The sequence below is a fragment of the Salmo salar genome, chromosome 20 (assembly GCF_965601325.2).
Source record: "Salmo salar chromosome 20, fSalSal1, whole genome shotgun sequence".
Taxonomy (NCBI): Eukaryota; Metazoa; Chordata; class Actinopteri; order Salmoniformes; family Salmonidae; genus Salmo; species Salmo salar.
Genome location: NC_138310.1, coordinates 10,434,574 through 10,458,460, shown reverse-complemented (window position 1 = coordinate 10,458,460; position 23,887 = coordinate 10,434,574). Strand labels below are relative to the sequence as shown.

The 23,887-nt window shown below is 40.6% G+C and overlaps 1 protein-coding gene across 3 annotated transcripts in view; it reads left to right on the top strand.

Annotated features, from left to right (window-relative positions):
* LOC106580141 (EGF-like repeat and discoidin I-like domain-containing protein 3) overlaps positions 1-23,887 on the top strand; it is a 314,416-nt gene that overhangs the window by 89,847 nt on the left and 200,682 nt on the right. For 2 of the 3 annotated variants that reach the window (XM_014160861.3, XM_014160859.3), the window contains one exon: positions 16,804-16,836. In XM_014160861.3, the coding sequence (XP_014016336.3) occupies positions 16,804-16,836 (33 nt within the window). The remainder of the gene's footprint in view (positions 1-16,803; positions 16,837-23,887) is intronic. The other variant, XM_014160860.3, reaches the window with a different exon arrangement.

Below are 23,887 nucleotides of genomic sequence, written 5' to 3'. Positions count from 1 at the left end.
TATTCTGGCATACTATTGTTTGTACAGATGAACGTGGTACCTTCAGGCATTTGGAAATTGCTCCCAAGGATGAACCAGACTTGTGGAGGTCTACAACATTTTTTTCTGAGGTCTTAGCTGATTTCTTTTGATTTTCCCATGATGTCAAGCAAAGAGGCACTGAGTTTGAAGGTAGGCCTTGAAATACATCCACAGGTACACCTCCAATTGACTCAAATGATGTCAATTATCCTATCAGAAGCTTCTAGCCATGACATAATTTTCTGGAATTTTCCAAGCTGTTTAAAGGCACAGTCAACTTTGTGTATGCAAACTTCTGACCCACTGGAATTGTGATGCAGTGAATTATAAGTGAAATAATCTCTGTAAACAATTGTTGGAAAGATTGTGTCATGCACGAAGTAGTTTTCCTTACCGACTTGCCAAAACTATAGTTTGTTACAACAAATTTGTGGAGTGGTTGAAAAAGAGTTTTAATGACTCCGACCTAAATATATGTAAACTTCCGACTTCAACTGTATGTCTGGACCGCTGGCCATGTTTTTGTGTTTGCTGTCCAGGACAATTCCTCAGTGTTGGTGGGATAGTTGCAGCCAAAGATAACCTTGGGCTTACCGTCATCTTTGGAACACACATTTGACATAGGAGTTTAAATTGGCCTGGACAATATATAATTGGAATAGCCCATTTCTGTCTCTCTCTCTGGGTGTGGGTGTGCGTAAGTGTGTGCACGTACTGTATGTGCGTGTAACAGGCTTTTAAAACACATGAAGTATCTTTATATTCCATTAATTTTGTCCTCCAAGAATGGCTGAATATGACCAATCTGTCTCTGATTTCATGCCCCTTGCTTGGAATTAAATGTTATTTACAATGGAGAGAGTGATAAGGAGACTAGATACAGAGATATACTGTATACAAATGGCAAAATTATGAAAAATAGATGACAAAATTCTTAACTTGGTTGAAAACCAATTAGTTATTTGTTCAGTACTATAGCCTACTAACTCGACTCGAGTACAAAGGCAAAATGTCTATACAATTGACAGTAGGCCTAGCAATAGAATACACTCACACATCTGAGTATATCTGTCAGAGCTAGTAACTATAGGCCTAATAGCTCCTCATGAATAAGGAGAATGGGCATGTAAACGAAAGGACCTGTCCTAACCTGGCCTAAACCATTCACAACATGTCGTCGATAATACACCGCCTAACTTTTCAATGAACAGACTGATAATAGGTTACACTTCACAGGCAAAGCTATTGCACACTTGACATAACAATGGCCAACAATTAATATGTTCATCAAAACAAAGACATGATTTGCATCAACATTAGTGTTTCTGGTAAACAATAAAAACACAACCCTTAATGCAGGGCCAGCCCTAGGCATAAGTAACATAAGTGACTGCTTAGGTCCCGCAAACAATGTTTGTAGCTGCAATGTGTGGAATGGAGGGAAATGTTGCGACATCATCACAACTTTGAATACTGAGGTCAGCATAGCCCTGATTATTCTCCCCCTCTCTCTCTCCCTCTCCCCAATTTTCTTTATTGGCATGACATAACACTGTACATATTGCCAAAGCTTAACAATAAGCATGTGCTTATAGCAATAAGCATACCCTTCTCAATGGCAATGATGTGCTTTGTCAAGGTTTGTCTATAGTTTTGATCAGTAACCATGGTCAAATTGTTTGCCACTGTGTACTGTCGATTTAGGGCCAGATAACACTGCATTTTGTTTTGTGCTTGAGCATGTGTTTCCCAATAAGTAATGTAGTTTTTACAATGGAGAGAGTGATAAGGAGACTACTATACTCCCCTCATAGCCTGGTTCCTCTCTAGGTTTCTTCCTAGGTTTTTGGCCTTTCTAGGGAGTTTTTCCTAGGGAGTTTTTCCTAGCCACCGTGCTTCTTTCACATGCTTTGCTTGCTGTTTGGGGTTTTAGGCTGGGTTTCTGTACAGCACTTTGAGAATATCAGCTGATGTACGAAGGGCTATATAAAAATAAATTTGATTTGATTTTGACTGTGTTGTAATTTGTTTTGATCTGATTGATTGGATGGCCTGGTCCTGAGGCTTCAGTGTGTTAGCATAACAGGTTTGTGAACTCAACCCCAGGACCAGCTGGATGAGGGGATTATTTTCTTTGCTCAGCTCTTGGTATTGCAGGGCTTGGTAATAATATGAGAGGGGGTCATTATTTTAGATGTTTCCAAAACGTAATTGCTATTTTTTTAGTGGATATTAGCCCTACTCTGTGCTGCATGCATTGTTTGTAGATTTACTCTGGACATAGGAGAATCTTACAGAACTCTGCATGCAGTTTTTGCCAAATTAGGTATTTCAATTAGAATTTGTTTTTTAATGGCGTAGAATTCCCCACGTGCTTTGTCTCTCAGTTAGCCTCTATGGGCTAGGTGGGACGCAAGCGTCCCACCCGTGGTGCACTCCATCAACAGCAGGTGCATTTCAAGAGCGGCAAATTTGAATCCAAATAAATGTCAAAATTCCAATTTTTCAAACATACAACTATTTTACACCCTTTGAAAGATAAACATCTCCTTAATCTAACCACGTTTTACGATTTCAAAAAGGTTTTACGGCGAAAGCATAAATTTAGAGTATGTTAGGACAGTACATTTACAAGAGCTGTGTGTAATGTTTTGTCAATTCAAAGACAGGCTCACCAAAACCATAAAACCAGCTAAAATGATGCACTAACCTTTTACAATCTCCATCAGATGACACTCCTAGGACATTATGTTAGACAATGCATGCATTTTTAGTTCTATCAAGGGCCTTTTTTAACCAGAACATGAATAATATTCAAGGTGGACGAATGCATTCTCTTTTATAACGTATTGGAACGAGGGTACCCAACATGAACTCGCGCGCCAGGTGTCTAATGGGCCATCATCGTTCCATGGCTCTTGTTCGGTCAGATCTCCCTCCAGAAGACTCAAAACACTTTGTAAAGGCTGGTGACATCTAGTGGAAGCAATAGGAAGTGCCAAAATATTCCTCAGCCCCTGTGTTTTTCAATGGCATAGGTTTAAAGGTAATACAACACATCAGGTATCCACTTCCTGTCAGAAAATGTCTCAGGGTTTTGCCTGCCAAATGAGTTCTGTTATACTCACAGACACCATTCAAACAGTTTTAGAAACTTTAGGGTGTTTTCTATCCATATATAATAAGTATATGCATATTCTAGTTACTGGGTAGGATTAGTAACCAGATTAAATCGGGTAAAAAAAATTATCCAGCCGTGCAAATACTGCCCCCTAGCCCTAACAGGTTAATTCACTGCATCATTAGTCATAGACTGGTCTCTCTGCTACCACATGGCAAGCGGTACCGGAGCGCCAAGTCTAGGTCCAAGAGGCCTCTAAACAGCTTCTACCCCCAAGCCATAAGACTACTGAACATCTCATGAAATGGCTACCCAGACTATTTGCATTGCCGCCCCCCCTCCTCTTTTACGCTGCTTCTACTCTCTGTTATTATCTATGCATAAGTCACTTTAATAACTCTACCTACACTACCGGTCAAAAGTTTGGGATCACTTAGAAATGTCCTTGTTTTTGAAAGAAAAGCATCCCGGAGTTGCCTCTTCACTGTTGACCTTGAGACTGGTGTTTTGTGGGTTCTATTTAATGAAGCTGCCAGTTGAGGACTTGTGAGGCATCTGTTTCTCAAACTAAAAACGAATGTACTTGTCCTCTTGCTCAGTTGTGCACCGGGGCCTCCCACTCCTCTTTCTATTCTGGTTAGAGGCAGTTTGCGCTGTTCTGTGAAGGGAGTCGTACACATCATTGCATGAGATCTTCAGTTTCTTGGCAATTCCTCGCATGGAATATCTTTCATTTCTCAGAACAAGAATAGACTGACGAGTTTCAGAAGAAAGTTGTTTCTTTCTGGCCATTATGAGCCCGTAATCTATCCCACAAATGCTGATGCTCCAGATACTCAACTAGTCTGAAGAAGGTCAGTGTTTTTGCTTCTTTAATCAGAACAACAGTTTTCAGCTGTGCAAACATAATTGCAAAAGGGTTTTCTAATGACCAATTAGCCTTTTAAAATTATTCACTTGAATTAGCTAACACAACGTGTCATTGGAACACAGGAGTGATGGTTGCTGGTAATGGGCCTCTATGCCTATGTAGATATTCCCTTAAAAATCAGCCGTTTCCAGCTACAGTAGTCATTTACAACATTAACAATGTCTACACTGTATTTCTGATCAATTTGGTATAATTTTAATGGACAAAAAAAGTAGCTTTTCTTTAAAAAACAAGAACATTTCTAAGTGACCCCAAACTTTTAAACAGTTGTGTATATACATATTCCTATTAATTGAACAAGTAAAATTTCAGTACAATAGGTGTGTGTGTGTGTGTGTGTGTGTGTGTGTGTGTGTGTGTGTGTGTGTGTGTGTGTGTGTGTGTGTGTGTGTGTGTGTGTGTGTGTGTGTGTGTGTGTGTGTGTGTGTGTGTGTTTAGTGCAGATGTATTGGAGGAGCAGTTTAGTCTCACTCAATCCTACAAAGTTCTCCTGTCCTCTGATGACCAAGCTGAACTGGTCCTGCTGTTGGGCCCTGTGGAGTGGAGGGGGGCCAGGCCTGGGCCGGGGGGCTTCCTCTCTGGTCTGGTAGAGGTGGTGGTCTGGTGCGGGGTAGTAGGCTGGGCCCAGTCCAGTCTGGCTGAGCTGATCTAGGTGGTGATGCACTGGTGGTGTGTGGGTTCTGTGGGGTACGCTGGGTCTGGTGGGGCATTGAGGGGCCTGGGGCTCCTTGGTGGTGCAGTGTTCTGGTAGGGGTCTCTGAGGATGGCCACTGCAGTGGCTTTTACCGGAATAGTGGGTTTACGGTGTGGTGCTGGGGTACACAGGGCCTGTGTACTGGGAGGGGTGTTTGGGAGGTTTTAGGGAGGGGCAGAGAGCTTCTCTCTGTAGTATTTGTCCCCATTTGAGCCTCCTTGTTGACTGGGGGTAAAGGGTGGTCGGTATCGGGGGGTGTAGGTGAGGGTTGGTCAGTGGGGCTGTTCTCTATGCTGCAGCACCCTCTTGATGACAGACAACTAATTTGCCATCTCCTCCTTTACCTGCACTAGCTCTCTCCTCATGGTGGCCTTTACCTCCTCAAGCGCTGTGGGAAGGCTCTCTCTCAGCTCCTGGACAGAGTTCTTCAGCTGTGTCCTGTACTGGTTGATCTGGTCCTGTGAAGTGCTGTGTCTGGGCTGGAGGTGGTTTAGCTTGGGTGCTGCTCAACAGGATATACCTGTTGTGTGGGTCTGGGCCTGGGTTCCTGCAGTTGGAGTGCCTGAGGGGAGGGGAGAGGTCGGAGTGCTGTTCTTGTCCTTTTTTTCTCCGTTATCTTTCCTAGGGTGAGGAAGTCCTGTACCAAAGAGCTGAGTGCAGCCTCACTGCCCTGGACCATGAGAGTGCCGTTCTGGTACATGTTTACCATCAGAAACTTATTTTCCTGGTTCTTTTCATTGTCATCCTTTGTTGTATAGCTGAAATGCCTGGTATGGTTTGTAACAGTCCATTTGTGTGAGCAGTCAGTAAACAAAGTTTAGAAACATCACTACAGACCCTGGTTTGATTCCAGGCTGTATCACAACCGGCTGGGACTTGGAGTCCCATAGGGCAGCGCACAATTGGCACAGCGTTGTCCGGGTTAGGGTTTGGCCAAGGTAGGCCATCATTGTAAATAAGAATTTGTTCTTAACTGACTTGCCCAGTTAAATAAAAGTTCAATAAAAACATTTAAAAAATAAACATATGCTGAGCAGCTGTTGGCTGCTTTTCCTTCACTCTGTGGTCCAACTCATCCAAAACCATCTCAATTGGATTGAGGTTGGGTGATTGTGGAGGCCAGGTCATCTGATGCAGCACTCCATCACTCTCCTTCTTGGTCAAATAGTCTTTACATAGCCTGGAGGTGGGTAGGTTTATTGTCCTGTTGAAAAACAAATGATAGTCCCACTAAGCGCAAACCAGATGGGATGGTGTATCGCTGCAGAATGTTGTGGTAGCCATTATGGTTAAGTGTGACTTGAACTCTAAATCACAGACAGTGTCGCCAGAATAGCACCCCCACACCATCAAACCTCTATTCTCCGCGGTGGGAACTACACATTCGGCGATCAACCGTTCACCTACGCTGCATCTCACAAAGACATCTCACAAAATCGCAAATTTGGACTCATCAGACCAAAGGACAGATTTCCTCTGGCCTAATGTCAATTGCTTTCTTGGCCCAAGCATGTTTCTTCTTCTTATTGGTGTCCTTTAAATAGTGGTTTCTTTGCAGCAATTTGACCATGAAGGCCTGATTCATGCAATCTCCTCTGAACAGTTGATGTTGAGATGGGTCTGTTATTTGAACTCTGTGAAGCATTTATTTCGGCTGCAATTTCTGATGCTGGTAACTCTAATGAACTTATCCTCTGCAGCATAGGTAACTCTGGGTCTTCCTTTCCTGTGGCGGTCCTCATGAGAGCCAGTTTCATCATAGCACTTGATGGTTTTTGCGACTGCACTTGAAGAAACTTTCAAAGTTCTTGACATTTTCAAGATTGACTGACCTTCATGTCTTAAAGTAGTGATGGACTGTAATTTCTCTTTCCTTATTTGAAATGTTATTGCCAAAATATGGACTTGGTATTTTACCAAATAGGGCTATCTTCTGTATACCCCCCCTACCTTGTCACAACACAACTGATATGTTCAAACGCATTAAGAAGGAAAGAAATTCCACAAATTAACTTTTAAGAAGGCACACTTGTTAATTGAAATGCATTAAGCTGGTTGAGAGAATGCCAAGAGTGTGCAAAGCTGTCATCAAGGCAAAGCGTGGCTATTTGAAGAATCTCAAATATAAATTATATTTTGATTTGTTTAACACTTTTTTGGTTACTACATGATCCCATATGTGTTACTTCATAGTTTTGATGTCTCCACTATTATTCTACAATGAAGAAATTAGCAAAACATTTAGAAATAGCCTGGAATGAGTAGGTGAGTCCAAACTTTTGACTGGTACTGTACAGTGGTTCCTCTTTAAAAGTTGCAGCGTACTGCGGCGCAGCTTGCATGGTACCGAAGAATTCTATGGCACGTTATTTAAGTGTGAACCACTAGTACCATTTATGCTTGTTAGTGCTAGTTTGAGAAGTTTTTGATAGCCTTCAATAATGGCTGTACTAGAGAATGCGGACATGCGGGAGACCAGGGGTTCAATTCCCCGATGGGGTAGGAAAGAGTAGGCTGTCCTTGTAAATAAGAATTTGATTCCATATGTGTTATTTCACTTTTGTGATGTCTTCGCTATTATTCTACAATGTAGAAAATATTAAAAATAAAGAAAAATCCTAGAATGAGTAGGTATTTCCAAACTTTTGACTGGTACTTGCATAATTAATTTGATTAATATTATGGTGATTCTATTCTAAGAAAAATGAAAAACCCTCTGGGTTTCCATTAGGATGGAACGGAAAATATGGCGCTGTACAACATGACAGTCGGGAGTACAGTACTGGGCTATTTAGCTAAAGAATCCCTGTGTTGTGTGGGCACGCAGGAGACCGGGGTTCAATTCAGTGAAAATAAAAATGTCATTGATTTATCAAGAACAGTCCCCATGCTTGTCTCAGAGCAGTGCGAAACAGTGCTAAAATAGTTGTAGACTATTGCTTCAAATCCAATTGCTTCTAACTTCAATATGCTCTTTAAATAAATACGATCTATACCACTTTTAACAGCATATGACTCAACACTAGTGAGACTCATGTTGACTAAGGTAGGCCTACATTATATGACGTGCCTCTCCGCCAATAATTACATATAGAGGATATTTTTGTAATTCAGTGATTTTTATTCCTATAGTAATTTGTTATGTAAATAAATAAACACTGGGCTATTTAGCCAAAGTATCAAAATACAGAGAGGTGTTGGTAAAGGTATATTGTCCTTTTTCAGTTGTGCAAACCCACAGTTTCATCAGCTGTCTGGGTGACCGGTCTCAGATGATCCCGCAGGTGACAAAGATTGATGTGGAGGTCCTGGACTGGCGTGGTTACACCTTGTCTGCAGTTGTGAGGCCGGTTGGACGTACTGCCAAATTCTCCAAAACAACGTTGGAGGTGGCTTAAATTATCTGTCAACAGCTCTGGTGGACATTCCTGCAGTCAGCATGCCAATTGTACGCTCCTTCAAAACTTGTGGCATTGTGTTGTGTGACAAAACTGCCCATTTTAGAGTAGTCTTTTATTGTCCCCAGCACAAGATGCCCATGTGTAATGACCATGATGTTTAATCAGCTTTTTGATATGCCACACCTGTCAGGTGGATGGATTATTTTGGCAAATAAGAAATAATAATGTGAACTACTTTGTGCACAGCATTTGAGAGAAACAAGCTTTTGGTTTATATGGAACATTTCAGGGTTCTTTTATATTGAGCTTATGAAACCAACACTTCACATGCTGCGTTTGTATTTTTGTTAAGTATATAATGAGCCTTTTGCTGATCAGCGGGCAATGGCCAGCCGGTCATGCAAACTCGAATTCAAATGCACACCGGCCATTGCGAGGGCATACAGTGGCTTGTGAAAGTATTCACCCTCCTTGGAATTTTTCCTATTTCGTTGCATTACAACCTGGAATTAACCCCTGTGCGGCCTCGGGACGGACATCCAGCGAAAAATCCTATCGCCATTAGCATAACAAAATGTAATAATTTTTTTTTTCAATTTAAAAAAAAAAAATTATATCGTTTTATAGATACACCTCTCATGAATCGAACCACGTTGTCCAATTTCAAAAAGGCTTTACAGCAAAAGCAAAACATTAGATTTTGTTAGAGGAGTATATCGTAAAAGTAGCCACATAGCCATTTTCCGACCAACCACATGCATCACAAATAACCAAAAAACAGCTAAATGCAGCACTAACCTTTGACAATCTTCATCAGATGACACACCTAGGACGTCATGTTACACAATACATGCATTCTTTTGTTCGATAAAGTTCATATTTATATATAAAAACAGCATTTTACATCGGTGCGTAACGTTGACTAACTATTTTCCCTCAAATGCATCCGATGAAACAGCGCTACAATTTACTAAATTACTATTCGAAAACATTTTGAAAATGTAATATTGTCATTCTAAGATTTATAGATTAATATCTCTTGAAAGCACCTGTAATGCCAGATTTAAAAATAACTTTACTGGGTAATCACACTTTGCGATAAAAGGGGATGCGATACTTAGAACAATAGGCTAGCAATAGCAATAGGCTAGCCATCTTGGAACAATTGCATATCAAATCTAGTCTTGTATACTATTGTCAATAATCCCTTACCTTTGATTATCTTCATCCTTAGGCACTTCCAGGAATCCCAGGTCCACAACAAATGTATTTTCGTTCGAAAAAGTTCATCCTTTATGTTCCATTAGCTTGTTGTTGTTAGCGCGTTCTGAAGGCTGCACCAAAAGTTCCGACGTGCGCGGGGCTACTCTTTCAACAAAATGCATTTTTTTCTTATTTAGGTTCGTTCAAACATGTCAAACGTTGCATAACATAAATCTTTAGGGCCTTTTTCAACCAGAGCTCCAATAAGATTCAAGGAGGATGATTGCATTGTGTTTCAAAACATTTCGAAAGGGGAGGGAAGCCAGGGCCGTCGGCGTCATAATGGTGATGGCCCTCCTCATGTGACCAATTTCAACAGCGTCTCATTCATTCAGTTTTAACAGTAGGAGACTCAAACCACTTTGTAAAGACTGGGGACATCTAGTGGAAGCAATAGGAAGTGCTCAATGAACCATAGCTCATGGTGTGATTAATAGGCAACGTGATGAAGTTGAGTTCGCAATTCAGAATTCCACTTCCTGTTTCGATCTGTCTCGGGGTTTTGACTGCCATATGAGTTCTGTTATACTCACAGACACCATTCAAACAGTTTTAGACACTTTAGGGTGTTTTCTATCCACAAGTATTAACCTCTCTGGGCTAGGTGGGACGAATTCGTCCCACCTACGCAACAGCCAGTCTAATCCAGTGGCGCGATTTTCAAATACCTTAGAAATGCTATTACTTCAATTTCTCAAACATATGACTATTTTACAGCTATTTAAGGACAAGACTCTCGTTAATCTAACCACACTGTCCGATTTCAAAAAGGCTTTACAACGAAAGCAAAACATTAGATTATGTCAGCAGAGTACCCAGCCAGAAATAATCAGACACCCATTTTTCAAGCTAGCATATAATGTCACAAAAACCCAAACCACAGCTAAATGCAGCACTAACCTTTGATGATCTTCATCAGATGACAACCCTAGGACATTATGTTATACAATACATGCATGTTTTGTTCAATCAAGTTCATATTTATATCAAAAAACAGCTTTTTACATTGGCATGTGACGTTCAGAACTAGCATTTACTAACAATTTACTAAATTACTCACGATAAACGTTCACAAAAAGCATAACAATTATTTTAAGAATTATAGATACAGAACTCCTCTATGCACTCGATATGTCCGATTTTAAAATAGCTTTTTGGTGAAAGCACATTTTGCAATATTCTAAGTACATAGCCCAGCCATCACGGGCTAGCTATTTAGACACCCGGCAAGTTTAGCCTTCACCAAAATCAGATTTACTATTACAAAAGTTTGATTACCTTTTGTTGTCTTCGTCAGAATGCACTCCCAGGACTTCTACTTCAATAACAAATGTTGGTTTGGTCCAAAATAATCCATCGTTATATCCGAATAGCGGCGTTTTGTTCGTGCGTTCCAGACACTATCCGAATGGTAAATAAGGGTCGCCCGCATGGCGCAATTCGTGACAAAAAAAATCAAAATATTCCATTACCGTACATCGAAGCATGTCAACCGCTATTTAAAATCCATTTTTATGCCATTTATCTCGTAAAAAAGCGATAATATTCCGACCGGGAATATCCTTTTAGGTAAACAGACAAAGGAAAAGAAAGCTTTCTGTCGACGCGGGCACGAGCCTGAGTCTCACTGCACTGTAACCAGCCACTACCCAAACGCGCTACTTTTTTTTCAGCCAGAGCCTGCAAAGCCACGATTCAGCATTTTGCCGCCTTCTGAGAGCCTATGGCAGCCGTAGGAAGTGTCACGTTATAGCTAAGATCCTCACTCTTCAATAAACAGAGACAAGAAGAACGACACCTTGTCAGACAGGCCACTTCCTGCATGAAATCTTCTCAGGTTTTTGCCTGCCATATGAGTTCTGTTCTACTCACAGACACCATTCAAACAGTTTTAGAAACTTTAGGGTGTTTTCTATCCAAAGCCAATAATTCTATGCATATTCTAGTTACTGGGCAGGAGTAGTAACCAGATTAAATCGGGTACGTTTTTTATCCAGCCGTGTCAATACTGCCCCCTAGCCCTAACAGGTTAATTATATGCATATCCTAGCCTCTGAGTTTTAATAGGAGGCCGTTTAAAATGGGCACACATTTTTTTCAAAATGCGCTGTGGCGCCCCCTATCCTAGGCGACCGTCAAGAGATTAATCAGAGAAGCAACAAAGAGAGCAAAGATAACCCTGAAGGATCTCCAAAACTCCACAGCGGAGATTGGAGTATCTGTCCATAGGACCACTTTAAGCCGTACTCTCCAAAGAGCTGGGCTTTACGGAAGAGTGGCCAGAAAAAAGCCATTGCTTAAAAGAAAAAAAGAAAACACGTTTGATGTTCACCAAAAGGCATGTGGGAGACTCCCCAAACATATGGAAGAAGGTAATCTGATCAGATGAGACTAAAATGTAGCTTTTTGGCCATCAAGGAAAACACTATGTCTGTCACGTCCTGACCAGTATAAAGGTTATTTGTTATTGTAGTTTGGTCAGGACGTGGCAGAGGGTATTTGTTTTATGTGGTTCGGGGTGGTGTTTTATGTAGTAGGGCGTTTGATTTATTATTTCTGGGGTTTTGGTCTAAGTTCTATGTTTTGGTATTTCTATGTTCTTTCGGGTTTGTTGTATTTCTATGTTTAGGTTAATGGGGGGTTGGACTCTCAATTGGAGGCAGGTGCTTTCTTGTTGCCTCTGATTGAGAGTCCTATATATGGGTAATTGTTTGGGTTAGTGTTCGTGGGAGATTGTTTCTTGTTTTGCTGAGTGTGAGCCTGACAAGACTGTTTTTGTTGTTCGTGAGTTCGTTTCGTTTTGTTGTTTTTGGTGTTCTTGTTATTTAAATAAATATACAAGATGAGCATCCACATTCCTGCTGCGTTTTGGTCCTCCATTCCAGACAACAAACGTGACAGTCTCATGGGTATTAGCCTACAACTGCAAAGTTATTTTAGGACATTAAATTTACTTGTGGATGAATACATACAGTTGAAGTTGGAAGTTTACATACACTTAGTTTGGAGTCATTAAACTCGTTTTTTCAACCACTTCACAATTTCTTGTTAAGGGCTATGTGGGACGCTAGCGTGCCACCCGTGGTGCACCCTATCAACAGCAGGTGCATTTCAAGAGCGGGAAATTTGAAACCAAATAAATGTCAAAATTCAAATTTTTCAAACATACAACTATCTTACACCCTTTGAAAGATAAACATCTCCTTAATCTAACCACGTTGTCCGATTTCAAAAAGGTTTTATGGCGAAAGCATAAAGTTAGATTATGTTAGGAGAGTACATTGACAATAGCTGTGTGTAATGTTTTGTCAAATCAAAGACAGGTGTCACCAAAACCATAAAACCAGCTAAAATGATGCACTAACCTTTGACAATCTCCATCAGATGACACTCCTAGGACATTATGTTAGACAATGCATGCATTTTTAGTTCTATCAAGTTCATATTTATATCCAAAAACAGCGTTTTACTATGGCGTTGATGTTCAGGAAATCGTTTCCCTTCAATAACCGGCAGTCAAGTCAGCACCACAAATTAAATAATTAAAATTAGAAAACATTGGTAAAATATTATATTGTCATTTAAAGAATTATAGATTTACATCTCTTGAACGCAATCGACTTGCCAGATTTAAAAATAACCTTACTGGGAAATCACACTTTGCAATAATCTGAGCACTGCGCCCAGAAAAATACGCTTTGCGATACAGACAAACGGCCATGTTGGGGAGATCTAAAATCGAAAATACTATGTAAATAATCCATTACCTTTGATCCTCTTCATCAGATGTCACTTCCAGGTATCACAGGTTCATAACGAATGTAGTTTTGTTCAAAAAAGCTCATCATTTATGTCCAAAAATCTCCGTCTTGTTAGCACATGATCTAAGCCCGCCGGACTTCACTTCATGAACGAGGGGAAAAAATATATTTACGTTCGTTCAAACATGTCAAACGTTGTATAGCATAAATCATTAGTGCCTTTTTTAACCAGAACATGAATAATATTCAAGGTGGACGAATGCATTCTCTTTTAAAACGTATTGGAACGAGGGTACCCAACATGACCTCGCGCGCCAGAGTCTAATCGGCCATCACCGTTCCAAGGCTCTTGTTCGGTCAGATCTCATAGTAAAGACTCAAAACACTTTGTAAAGGCTGGTGACATCTAGTGGAAGCAATAGGAAGTGCCAAAACATTAATCAGCCCCTGTGTGTTTCAATGGCATAGGCTTAAAGGTAATTCAACACATCAGGTATCCACTTCCTGTCAAAAAATGTCTCAGGGTTTTGCCTGCCAAATGAGTTCTGTTATACTCACAGACACCATTCAAACAGTTTTAGAAACTTTAGGGTGTTTTCTATCCATATATAATAAGTATATGCATATTCTAGTTACTGGGTAGGATTAGTAACCAGATTAAATCGGGTACGTTTTTTTATCCAGCCGTGAAAATACTGCCCCCTAGCCCCAACAGGTTAACAAATTAGTTTTGGCAAGTCGGTTAGGACATCTACTTTATGCATGACAAGTAATATTTCCAACAATTGTTTACAGACAGATTATTTCACTTATAATTCACTGTATCACAATTCCAGTGGGTCAGAAGTTCATATACACTAAGTTGACTGTGCCTTTAAACAGCTTGGAAAATTCCAGAAAATGATGTCATGGCTTTAGAAGCTTCTGATTGGCTAATTGACATCATTTGAGTCAATTGGAGGTGTACCTGTGGATGTTGTCACGACTTCGGCTCCTCTCCTTGTTCAGGCGGCGTTCGGCGGTCGACGTCACCGGCTTTCTAGCCATCGCCGCTCCATTTTTCCATTGTTCCATTTGTTTTGTCTTGTTCCCTGCACACCTGGTTTTCATTCCCTAATCAGACTGCATGTATTTATTCCTCTGTTCCCCTCCATGTCTTTGTGTGAAATTGTAATTGTTACGTGTTTCGTGTGTACGTGCTAGACTGGGATTTTTCCCGTATTTTCCGTGGTATTTTCACAAAGGTTGTTTATTGTAACATTTGCTCATTTTGTTTGGACTGTTTCGCACGTTGCACTTTATCCTTTGGCTGGAGGTTTTGACACAGTGGTGTCTGTCTGTTTTGTTGCCTCTACCCAAATAAAGTGTGGGCCTGTTCACAACTCTCTGCTCTCCTGCACCTGACTTCTCCACCAGTAGCACTCACCATGACAGATGTATTTCAAGGTCTACCTTCAAACTCAGTGCTTCTTTGCTTGACATCATGGGGAAATCAAAAGAAATCAGCCAAGACCTCAGAAAAAAAACTGTAGACCTCCACAAGTCTGGTTCATCCTTGGGAGCAATTTCCAAACACCTGAAGGTACCACGTTCATCTGTACAAACAATAGTATGCAAGTATAAACACCATGGGACCACGCAGCCATCATACCGCTGAGGAAGGAGACGCGTTCTGTCTCCTAGAGATGAACGTACTTTTGTGTGAGAAGTGCAAATCAATCCCAGAACAACAGCAAAGGACCTTGTGAAGATGCTAGAGTAAACAAATACAGAAGTATCTATATCCACAGTAAAACGAGTCCTATATTGACATAACCTAAAAGGCCGCTCAGCAAGGAAGAAGCCACTGCTCCAAAACTGCCATAAAAAGCCAGACTACTGTTTGCAACTACACATGGGGACAAAGATTGTACTTTTTAAAGAAATGTCCTCCAGTCTGATGAAACAAAAATAGAACTGTTTGGCCATAATGACCATCGTTATGTTTGGAGGAAAAAGGGGGAGGCTTGCAAGCCGAAGAACACCATCCCAACTGTAAAGCACGGGGGTGGCAGCATCATGTTGTGAGGGTGCTTTGCTGCTGGAGGGACTGGTGCACTTCACAAAATAGATGGCGTCATGAGGTAGGAAAATTGTGTATATATATATATTAAAGCAACATCTCAAGACATCAGTCAGGAAGTTAAAGCTTGGTTGCAAATGGGTCTTCCAAATGGAAATGACCTCAAGTATACTGCCAAAGTTGTGGCAAAATGGCTTAAGGACAACCAAGTAAAGGTATTGGAGTGGCCCTCACAAAGCCCTGACCTCAATCCTATAGAACATTTGTGGGCAGAACTAAAAAAGCATGTGCGAGCAAGGAGGCCTACAAACCTGACTCAGTTACACCAGCTCTGTCAGGAGAAATGGGCCAAAATTCACTCAACGTATTGTAGAAGCTTGTAGAAGGCTACCCAAAACGTTTTACCCAATTCAAACAATTTAAAGGCAATGCTACCAAATGCTAATTGAGTGTATGTAAACTTCTGACGCACTGTGAATGTGTTGAAAGAAATATAAGCTGAAATAAATCATTCTCTCTACTATTATTCTGACATTTCACATTCTTGAAATAAATTGGTGATCCTAACTGACCTTAGACAGGGCATTTTTACTATGATTAAATGTCAGGAATTGTGAAAAACTGAGTTTAAATGTAGTTGGCTATGGTATATGTAAACTTCCACTGTACCTAGTAGCACTGGGTATTACATTTAAAGTTAGCAATCTATTTAGTTAATGTGTTTCCACTTCCTCAGGTGTTGACCCCCAAATTATTTAGCCTATGATATTAGTTAGTGCACATAAAGCTGTATGTTATTTTGACAGTAATATATAGCAACTATAGTCTAATTGTCAACCCAAAATTAGGTGGTAAGTTTATGGCGCGCACAATGATGTGGTTTGGTGTGGATAACACACCAGAGTCAAACTCTTGTCCCAGTCTGCCCTTTGCAATATTAGTCTAATGTATGCATTTTGTCATATTGCAGGCACTCTTAACCAGAGCGACTTACAGTAGTGAGTGCATACATTTTCGTTCATACTGGTCCCCTGTGGGAATCTAACCCATATACTGAGATCATGTGACACCTAGATTGCACACAGTTGGACTTTATTTAACTAATTATTTGACTTCTGAAGGTAATTGGTTGTACCAGATCTTATTTAGGGGCTTTATAGCAAAGGGGGTGAATACATATGCCCGCACTATTTTTCCATTTCACATTTTTGTATTTAAAAATGAAAAAAAAAAAACATGTAATTTCACTTCACCAATTTGAACAATTTTGTGTATGTCCATTACATGAAATCCAAATAAAAATCTATTTATATTACAGGTTGTAATGCAGCAAAATAGGAAAAATGCCAAGGGGAATGAAAACATTTGCAAGGCACTGTAACCTAGAGTTTGTCACTCATCCAATTGAGTTTATTGCAAATGCAAAACATTCAGTGTTCATGATGGAGTTACACCATTAAATCCTTTCTAATTACCTCACAATTATATCTCTTTCTCTCTTTCTCTCCTTTCTCCCTTCCTCCCCTTTTCCCTCCCTCTATCTCTACAGCAGCAGATGGTGAGGAGGAGACAACTTCAGCAGGTAGGATATTTCTACACTTGGTATCTTGTGTTCCCCTCATTTGTGTGTGTGTTCTACCTATCAGCAGTAAAATCATATGACATGTCATGTATCCTTTCAACCACTTTCTTACTCTTTCTCACTCTCACTCCCCACACTCTCACTCCCCCCCCCCCCCCCCCACACACACACACACACACACACACACACACACACACACACACACACACACACACACACACACACACACACACACACACACACACACACACACACACACACAGTGCCGTAACACCAACTCCCATTCAAGGTAATATGTAATGTGGTGCAACAAGACACACACACACAGAACCATGTAGATTTCAAGACTTTATCCCACCCTTCTCCTTCCTCATTGACTGCTGTGACTCCTGCTGCATTGATTGATTGATCATGCCTAGTCAGCACTCTTAGGTTGACTGATCTCCAATTGTCTTTCTTTTTTTGTTAAGTTCTCTTTTTACCCCTTTTTTTTTTACAAGCTTAGATCATCACTTTTAGTGCCTCTCTTTCTTTTCATTGAACCAATCAGACTTCTGCTGTTCTCACTTGCAACAGCAAATTTCACCTAACATTTTAATTGTTTGTCATAGAACGAGAAATCGAAACAACTGCCAAAAATCTAAACAAGTCAACAACATTTGATCACGCATATATGAATGAAAGAATTAAAATCATGTAATCCTATTTCTTATTGAGTCATCTGTAATTGAGCCAAGTTGATAGTAGTGATTCTTCCATTAGATAACCTTCTTAGAGTCCTCATCTATAAAAAAAAAAGCCTCAATAGGAATTCTACACATTTTTTTTACTTGAAAATAGTTATGAATCAGGGTAGTTAGTTAGTGGAGAACTTTCCATCCCTGTAGGAAGTTCGTATCTTAGCTTAGCTCTGGTTAGTGTACTTCCATAAGCACTCTTCCCCAAGGGGCTGGCTAATGATATTTAATTCACTTACTATTAGCATACGGTGCACAGCAGGGTTAAGATCAGCATAGTGGATTATCATAAAAGCCCTCCATTATCATAAAAGCCCTCAGAAAGCATGTTTAGCAATCATGCAATTTCCAGTTACCCTGAAAGTAAGGAGCTTCTCAGAATACACTTTTTAGAAGCTCTGTATGAATTTCATGGAACAGTTAACAAAAGGAAGAATAACTGAAATAGTCTTTGTCATTTTAGATGGAAAAGCCATATGAATATCACAAAATCTTATGTGAAGTTACAGTTTTTTTCAATTGCTAACATGCATTGGTCAAAACTGAAGTCACATTGTCAAAACTCTTCACACAATCAGCGAAACAGAAGTGTATGTGGACCAAACGGTGAATCATTTTTCATTGCTTTCACACAAAATACATTCAATGGCCACATTCTCCGAAATCAATGAACTCTTTTCTCATTCATACTCCATCACCTGCAAAACTATATATTTGCAGCACATGTTTTCAAATGCTAACACACTGTTTCCGAAACGGTTAAAAACACATTCAAAACAGAATGATGGCTAATGTCGTGCATTTCTGCAGTAACCAGATTTAAACATATAGAAAAGTGGACACAATTATTGACCATGTTGGTCTCTCTTTGAGAGAAGCCGGTTTAAGGGTGCAACCAAATCTGCAGCGTTCAACAGCAGCATCAATAGTGCAAATTATCCGGCAAAACAACAGGTGAGATGTGCATCCTTCAATGATAATTTAACTACACATTACAGTACAATACAGTATGTTCACATTTTTACATGTACTGACATTTTGAAATATATTTATTGTTTTGTGTTTTTCCGTAGAATCCAAAGGTTGCTCCCACAGGAGGGTGAGGCAGAATATTATCAGATGCGCAGGAAATTGCCATTGTTAACATGGTAATTGGCAACAATGCAATAAAACTGCGGGAAATTCGGGACAGAGTGCTGGCAGACGATATCACTTTTGGGAATGTGAATACGGTCAGCACAACGACAATTGCCAGAGTCCTAGAAAAACATAAATAAGGATGAAGCAGTTGTACACTGTACCCTTTAAGAGAAACGGTGAACGTGTGAAGGAGCTCCAGTATCAATATGTCCAGGTAAGATGGCTGTTCAATAACCAAACAGGGTACATACACAGCTATGCATAATGTAAAGTACTGTAAAACTGTGGATTTACTATATTTTAGAGAGTAATGGAGAAGAAAGCCAGACAAACTGAATATACCTTCATCTTTGTGGATGAAGCTGGATTCAACCTGGCAAAAAGACGTCACAGGGGAAGAAATGTGATTGGACAGAGAGCAACCATGGATGTCCCAGGCCAGAGAGGAGCTAACATCACAATGTGTGCAGCGCTGTCCAATGATGGTTTGCTGTTACACAAACCACTTATTGGCCCCCACAATATAGAGAGGCTCATTTATTTTCTGTATGACCTGCATAATCGACTTGTGCCAGCGGAGGAGAGAGGGGCAAGAAACTCCCCTACCTTTGTTGTTGTGTGGGATAATGTGGCATTCCACCACCCTGCTGTAGTCACAGACTGGTTTGCTGCACATCCCAGGATGTCAGTACTATTCCTGCCTCCATACTTCCCCTTCCTAAACCCCATAGAGGAGTTTTTCTCTGCGTGGAGGTGGAAGGTTTATGACCATCATCCACATGACCAGATGTCCTTACTGGATGCCATGAAAGCGGGGTGTGGAGACACTTCTCCTGAAGACTGCCAGGGTTGGATTAGACATTCCAGAAGATTCTTTCCAAGATGCATCACCAGAGAAGACATAAGATGAGATGTTGATGAGAACTTGTGGCCAAATGCAGTAGAGAGGCAGAACTAGAACCCTCACAGTACTGTACAGTATGAATGATTATACTACACATGTTGTTGATGTTTTTTTTATGAGTATTTTTGCAGCCCTGGAATTTCAGGAATTTGTTTTTTGTTTCAACTTTTTATTTTTCACAAGTAAATTACTATATGCAAAGATATAGGAAAATAAAGGCTATTGAAGCAAATTGCTGTTTTTCTGATTCATTCTTGTTACATATCCTTTAGCACAGTCAATACAGTGAAAAGGTGTTATTCTTATTCTACAATGAAATACTGATTTATGTGAAAAATCCTTCAAACTTCATTTACGTCATTTAGCAGACGCTCTTATCCAGAGCGACTTCAAAGAGAAAAGTTCATCATTTATGTAATGCTCCCTGTTAGTGTTTTTTAGGTCAGTGTGTTATGAGTGACAATGTATGCTCTCTGACTGAGAGTTGTTGCCAGTGTTATGGTCAAACAAGCTTATTTTGAAACATGTATGAAGTGTTTTGGTTTTGGAGGTGATATTAATGGTTTGGCCAAGATGTATGTTGGTAATGAAGACTATGTAAAGAGTTTTGAAAAAATGGCTTCAGTATTGACCGATGCTTGTTTGCAATTGAAAAAAAATCTGTGATAATATATGAAAAAATATACTGCTCAAAAAAATAAAGGGAACACTTAAACAACACAATGTAACTCCAAGTCAATCACACTTCCGTGAAATCAAACTGTCCACTTAGGAAGCAACACTGATTGACAATAAATTTCACATGCTGTTGTGCAAATGGAATAGACAACAGGTGGAAATTATAGGCAATTAGCAAGACACCCCCAATAAAGGAGTGGTTCTGCAGGTGGGGACCACAGACCACTTCTCAGTTCCTATGCTTCCTGGCTGATGTTTTGGTCACTTTTGAATGCTGCCGGTGCTTTCACTCTAGTGGTAGCATGAGACGGAGTCTACAACCCACACAAGTGGCTCAGGTAGTGCAGCTCATCCAGGATGGCACATCAATACGAGCTGTGGCAAGAAGGTTTGCTGTGTCTGTCAGCGTAGTGTCCAGAGCATGGAGGCGCTACCAGGAGACAGGCCAGTATATCAGGAGACGTGGAGGAGGCCGTAGGAGGGCAACAACCCAGCAGCAGGACCGCTACCTCCGCCTTTGTGCAAGGAGGAGCAGGAGGAGCACTGCCAGAGCCCTGCAAAATGACCTCCAGCGGGTCACAAATGTGCATGTGTCTGCTCAAACGGTCAGAAACAGACTGCATGAGGGTGGTATAAGGGCCCGACGTCCACAGGTGGGGGTTGTGCTTACAGCCCAACACCGTGCAGGACGTTTGGCATTTGCCAGAGAACACCAAGATTGGCAAATTCGCCACTGGCGCCCTGTGCTCTTCACAGATGAAAGCAGGTTCACACTGAGCACATGTGACAGACGTGACAGAGTCTGGAGACGCCGTGGAGAACGTTCTGCTGCCTGCAACATCCTCCAGCATGACCGGTTTGGCGGTGAGTCAGTCATGGTGTGGGGTGGCATTTCTTTGGGGGCGGCACAGCCCTCCATGTGCTCGCCAGAGGTAGCCTGACTGCCATTAGGTACCGAGATGAGATCCTCAGACCATATATGAGATCCTGAGACCATATATTGGTGCGGTTGGCCCTGGGTTCCTCCTAATGCAAGACAATACTAGACCTCATGTGGCTGGAGTGTGTCAGCAGTTCCTGCAAGAGGAAGGCATCAATGCTATGGACTGGCCCGCCCGTTCCCCAGACCTGAATCCAATTGAGCACATCTGGGACATCATGTCTCGCTCCATCCACCAACGCCACGTTGCACCACAGACTGTCCAGGAGTTGGCGGATGCTTTAGTCCAGGTCTGGGAGGAGATCCCTTAGGAGACCATCCACCACCTCATCAGGAGCATGCCCAGGCGTTGTAGGGAGGTCATACAGGCACGTGGAGGCCACACACACTACTGAGCCTCATTTTGACTTGTTTTAAGGACATTACATCAAAGTTGGACCAGCCTGTATTGTGGTTTTCCACTTCAATTTTGAGTGTGACTCCAAATCCAGACCTCCATGGGTTGATAAATTGGATTTCCATTGATTATTTTTGTGTGATTTTGTTGTCAGCACATTCAACTATGTAAAGAAAAAAGTATTTAATAAGATTATTTCATTCATTCAGATCTAGGATGTGTTATTTTAGTGTTCCCTTTATTTTTTTGAGCAGTGTATAAAAGCAACACGTGATAACATGAAACTACACATGTGAAAACATTTGAGAATGTGAAAACATCTCATGTGAAATAAATGTGACAACATCAGGATGTACATTTTTTACATGTGATACCATGAAACTAAACGTAATAACATTTGAAAGGTTTTCACATGCAAAACTCCAAATAGTGTAAACATATTTAATCAATATTATTACATTTGACATGAGATTTGAACTCATAACCTCTCGATGTGGGGTACACTGATCATTCTGCTGTGCCACAAAGTCTGTAGCATTCTCAGAAGTCCCCTGCAGATTCATTAACTTTAATACATCTCTGCACTTAGCAAAAGAGTGCCATCTGCACTGCTATTTTAGTTTCAGCAATTTGTATAGTTGTCTAATGTTGGTGGGGCATATTATTCTGTTTTAATGTTACTCCTGAATCACTATGATAAATATAATAGTTGTTCTTGAGTGTATTTTTAACAAAGTTGAGATTTACTTTGAAGTCCAAAGGGTAGGAATACAGGTGTAATCAGTTATTGACACAGACATGGTGGTGTAGCAGGAAGCTCTGAATGCCGTGAACCAAGAGGTTGTAACTTCAAATCCCAGGTGAGGACATATTCAATAGTATTTACTGTATAAATAAACATACACAATGTAATCAAGTGTGTCAAATACGTGAGTTGTAAAGACTGCATGAAGTTCCGGGGACATCCTAATGACTCATTTTTGTTTGCAGGACATCACCTGTGAAACCTCATGTGCAAACGATCCACATGTGAAGTGTTACAAAACCACATGTTTTCACATGATTTCACAAAGTGAAATCACATGATTTTCCACATGTGAAGTTGTGTTTTTTCGGTAAGGGTTAAGCAAGTTCAGTGTTATCTCGGTTGTTATTGTTTCTGGTTGTAATGGGACTACTTTGGGTATACAGGAACTACACATCTCTTAGATATCACCCTGATGTTAATAGTTAGATGGATGATCCTATGTATTGTTGGGGTCAATTCCATTTCACTTCCAGTCAGTTTTATTTGGAATTGTTCAATTGGAATGCAACTGAATTCCTGAATCCATGCATTTAGATGGATTTGACATATTCAACTGTGGCCAACACACTGCATTGCTGGCTCTCTAGAAAACAGCCTTTATATATTCATGTTCATGTCCTGTGTAAGTCTTCTAAATCCCATCTCCTTCTTTACATGGTTACAATGATTTTCCTCTTTCTTGTTCAAGTATACAGCTTAACTTAATCTGGGACTGTTCATATTATTGACATGTTGTTTGATATTTTTTAGGGATAAAGCCTCTGTTTTTTTCCATAGCAAAATAAATCTTCTCCGTGTGGCATTACATATCACAAGCTCTTTGAGTTTGCGAATGAAAAAATGTAAACAATGTCTAAGACAAAACACATGCAGTATAGGGTGATGCCATTTCAGTTACTCCCTCATGCATGCACAAACATGCTCACAAGCAGGCAGACACACACTTCTCTGCTTAGTAGTCTCCACCTGGAATTTTTACAATTATTTTTATTTAATCTTTATTTTACAAGACAAGTCAGTTAAGAACAAATTCTTATTTTGCAATGACGGCCTACCCTGGCAAATCCCTCCCCTAACCTGGACAACGCTGGGCCCAATTGAGTGCTGCCCTATGGGACTCCCGATGACAGCCGGTTCAGATACAGCCCAGGATTGGACCAGGGTCTGTAGTGACACCTCTAGCACTGATATGCAGTGCCTTAGACCGCTGTACCACTCGGGAGCCATGAGTAGATGATATAGTGCGTTCGGAAAGTATTCAGACCCCTTGACTTTTTCCATATTTTTTTTATCTACACACAATACCCCATAATGACAAAGCAAAAACAGGTTTTTATTACAAATACAAACCTGAAATATCACATTTACATAAGTATTCAGACCCTTTACTCAGTACTTTGTTGAAGCACCTTTGGCAGTGATTACAGCCTAGAGTCTTCTTGGTTAT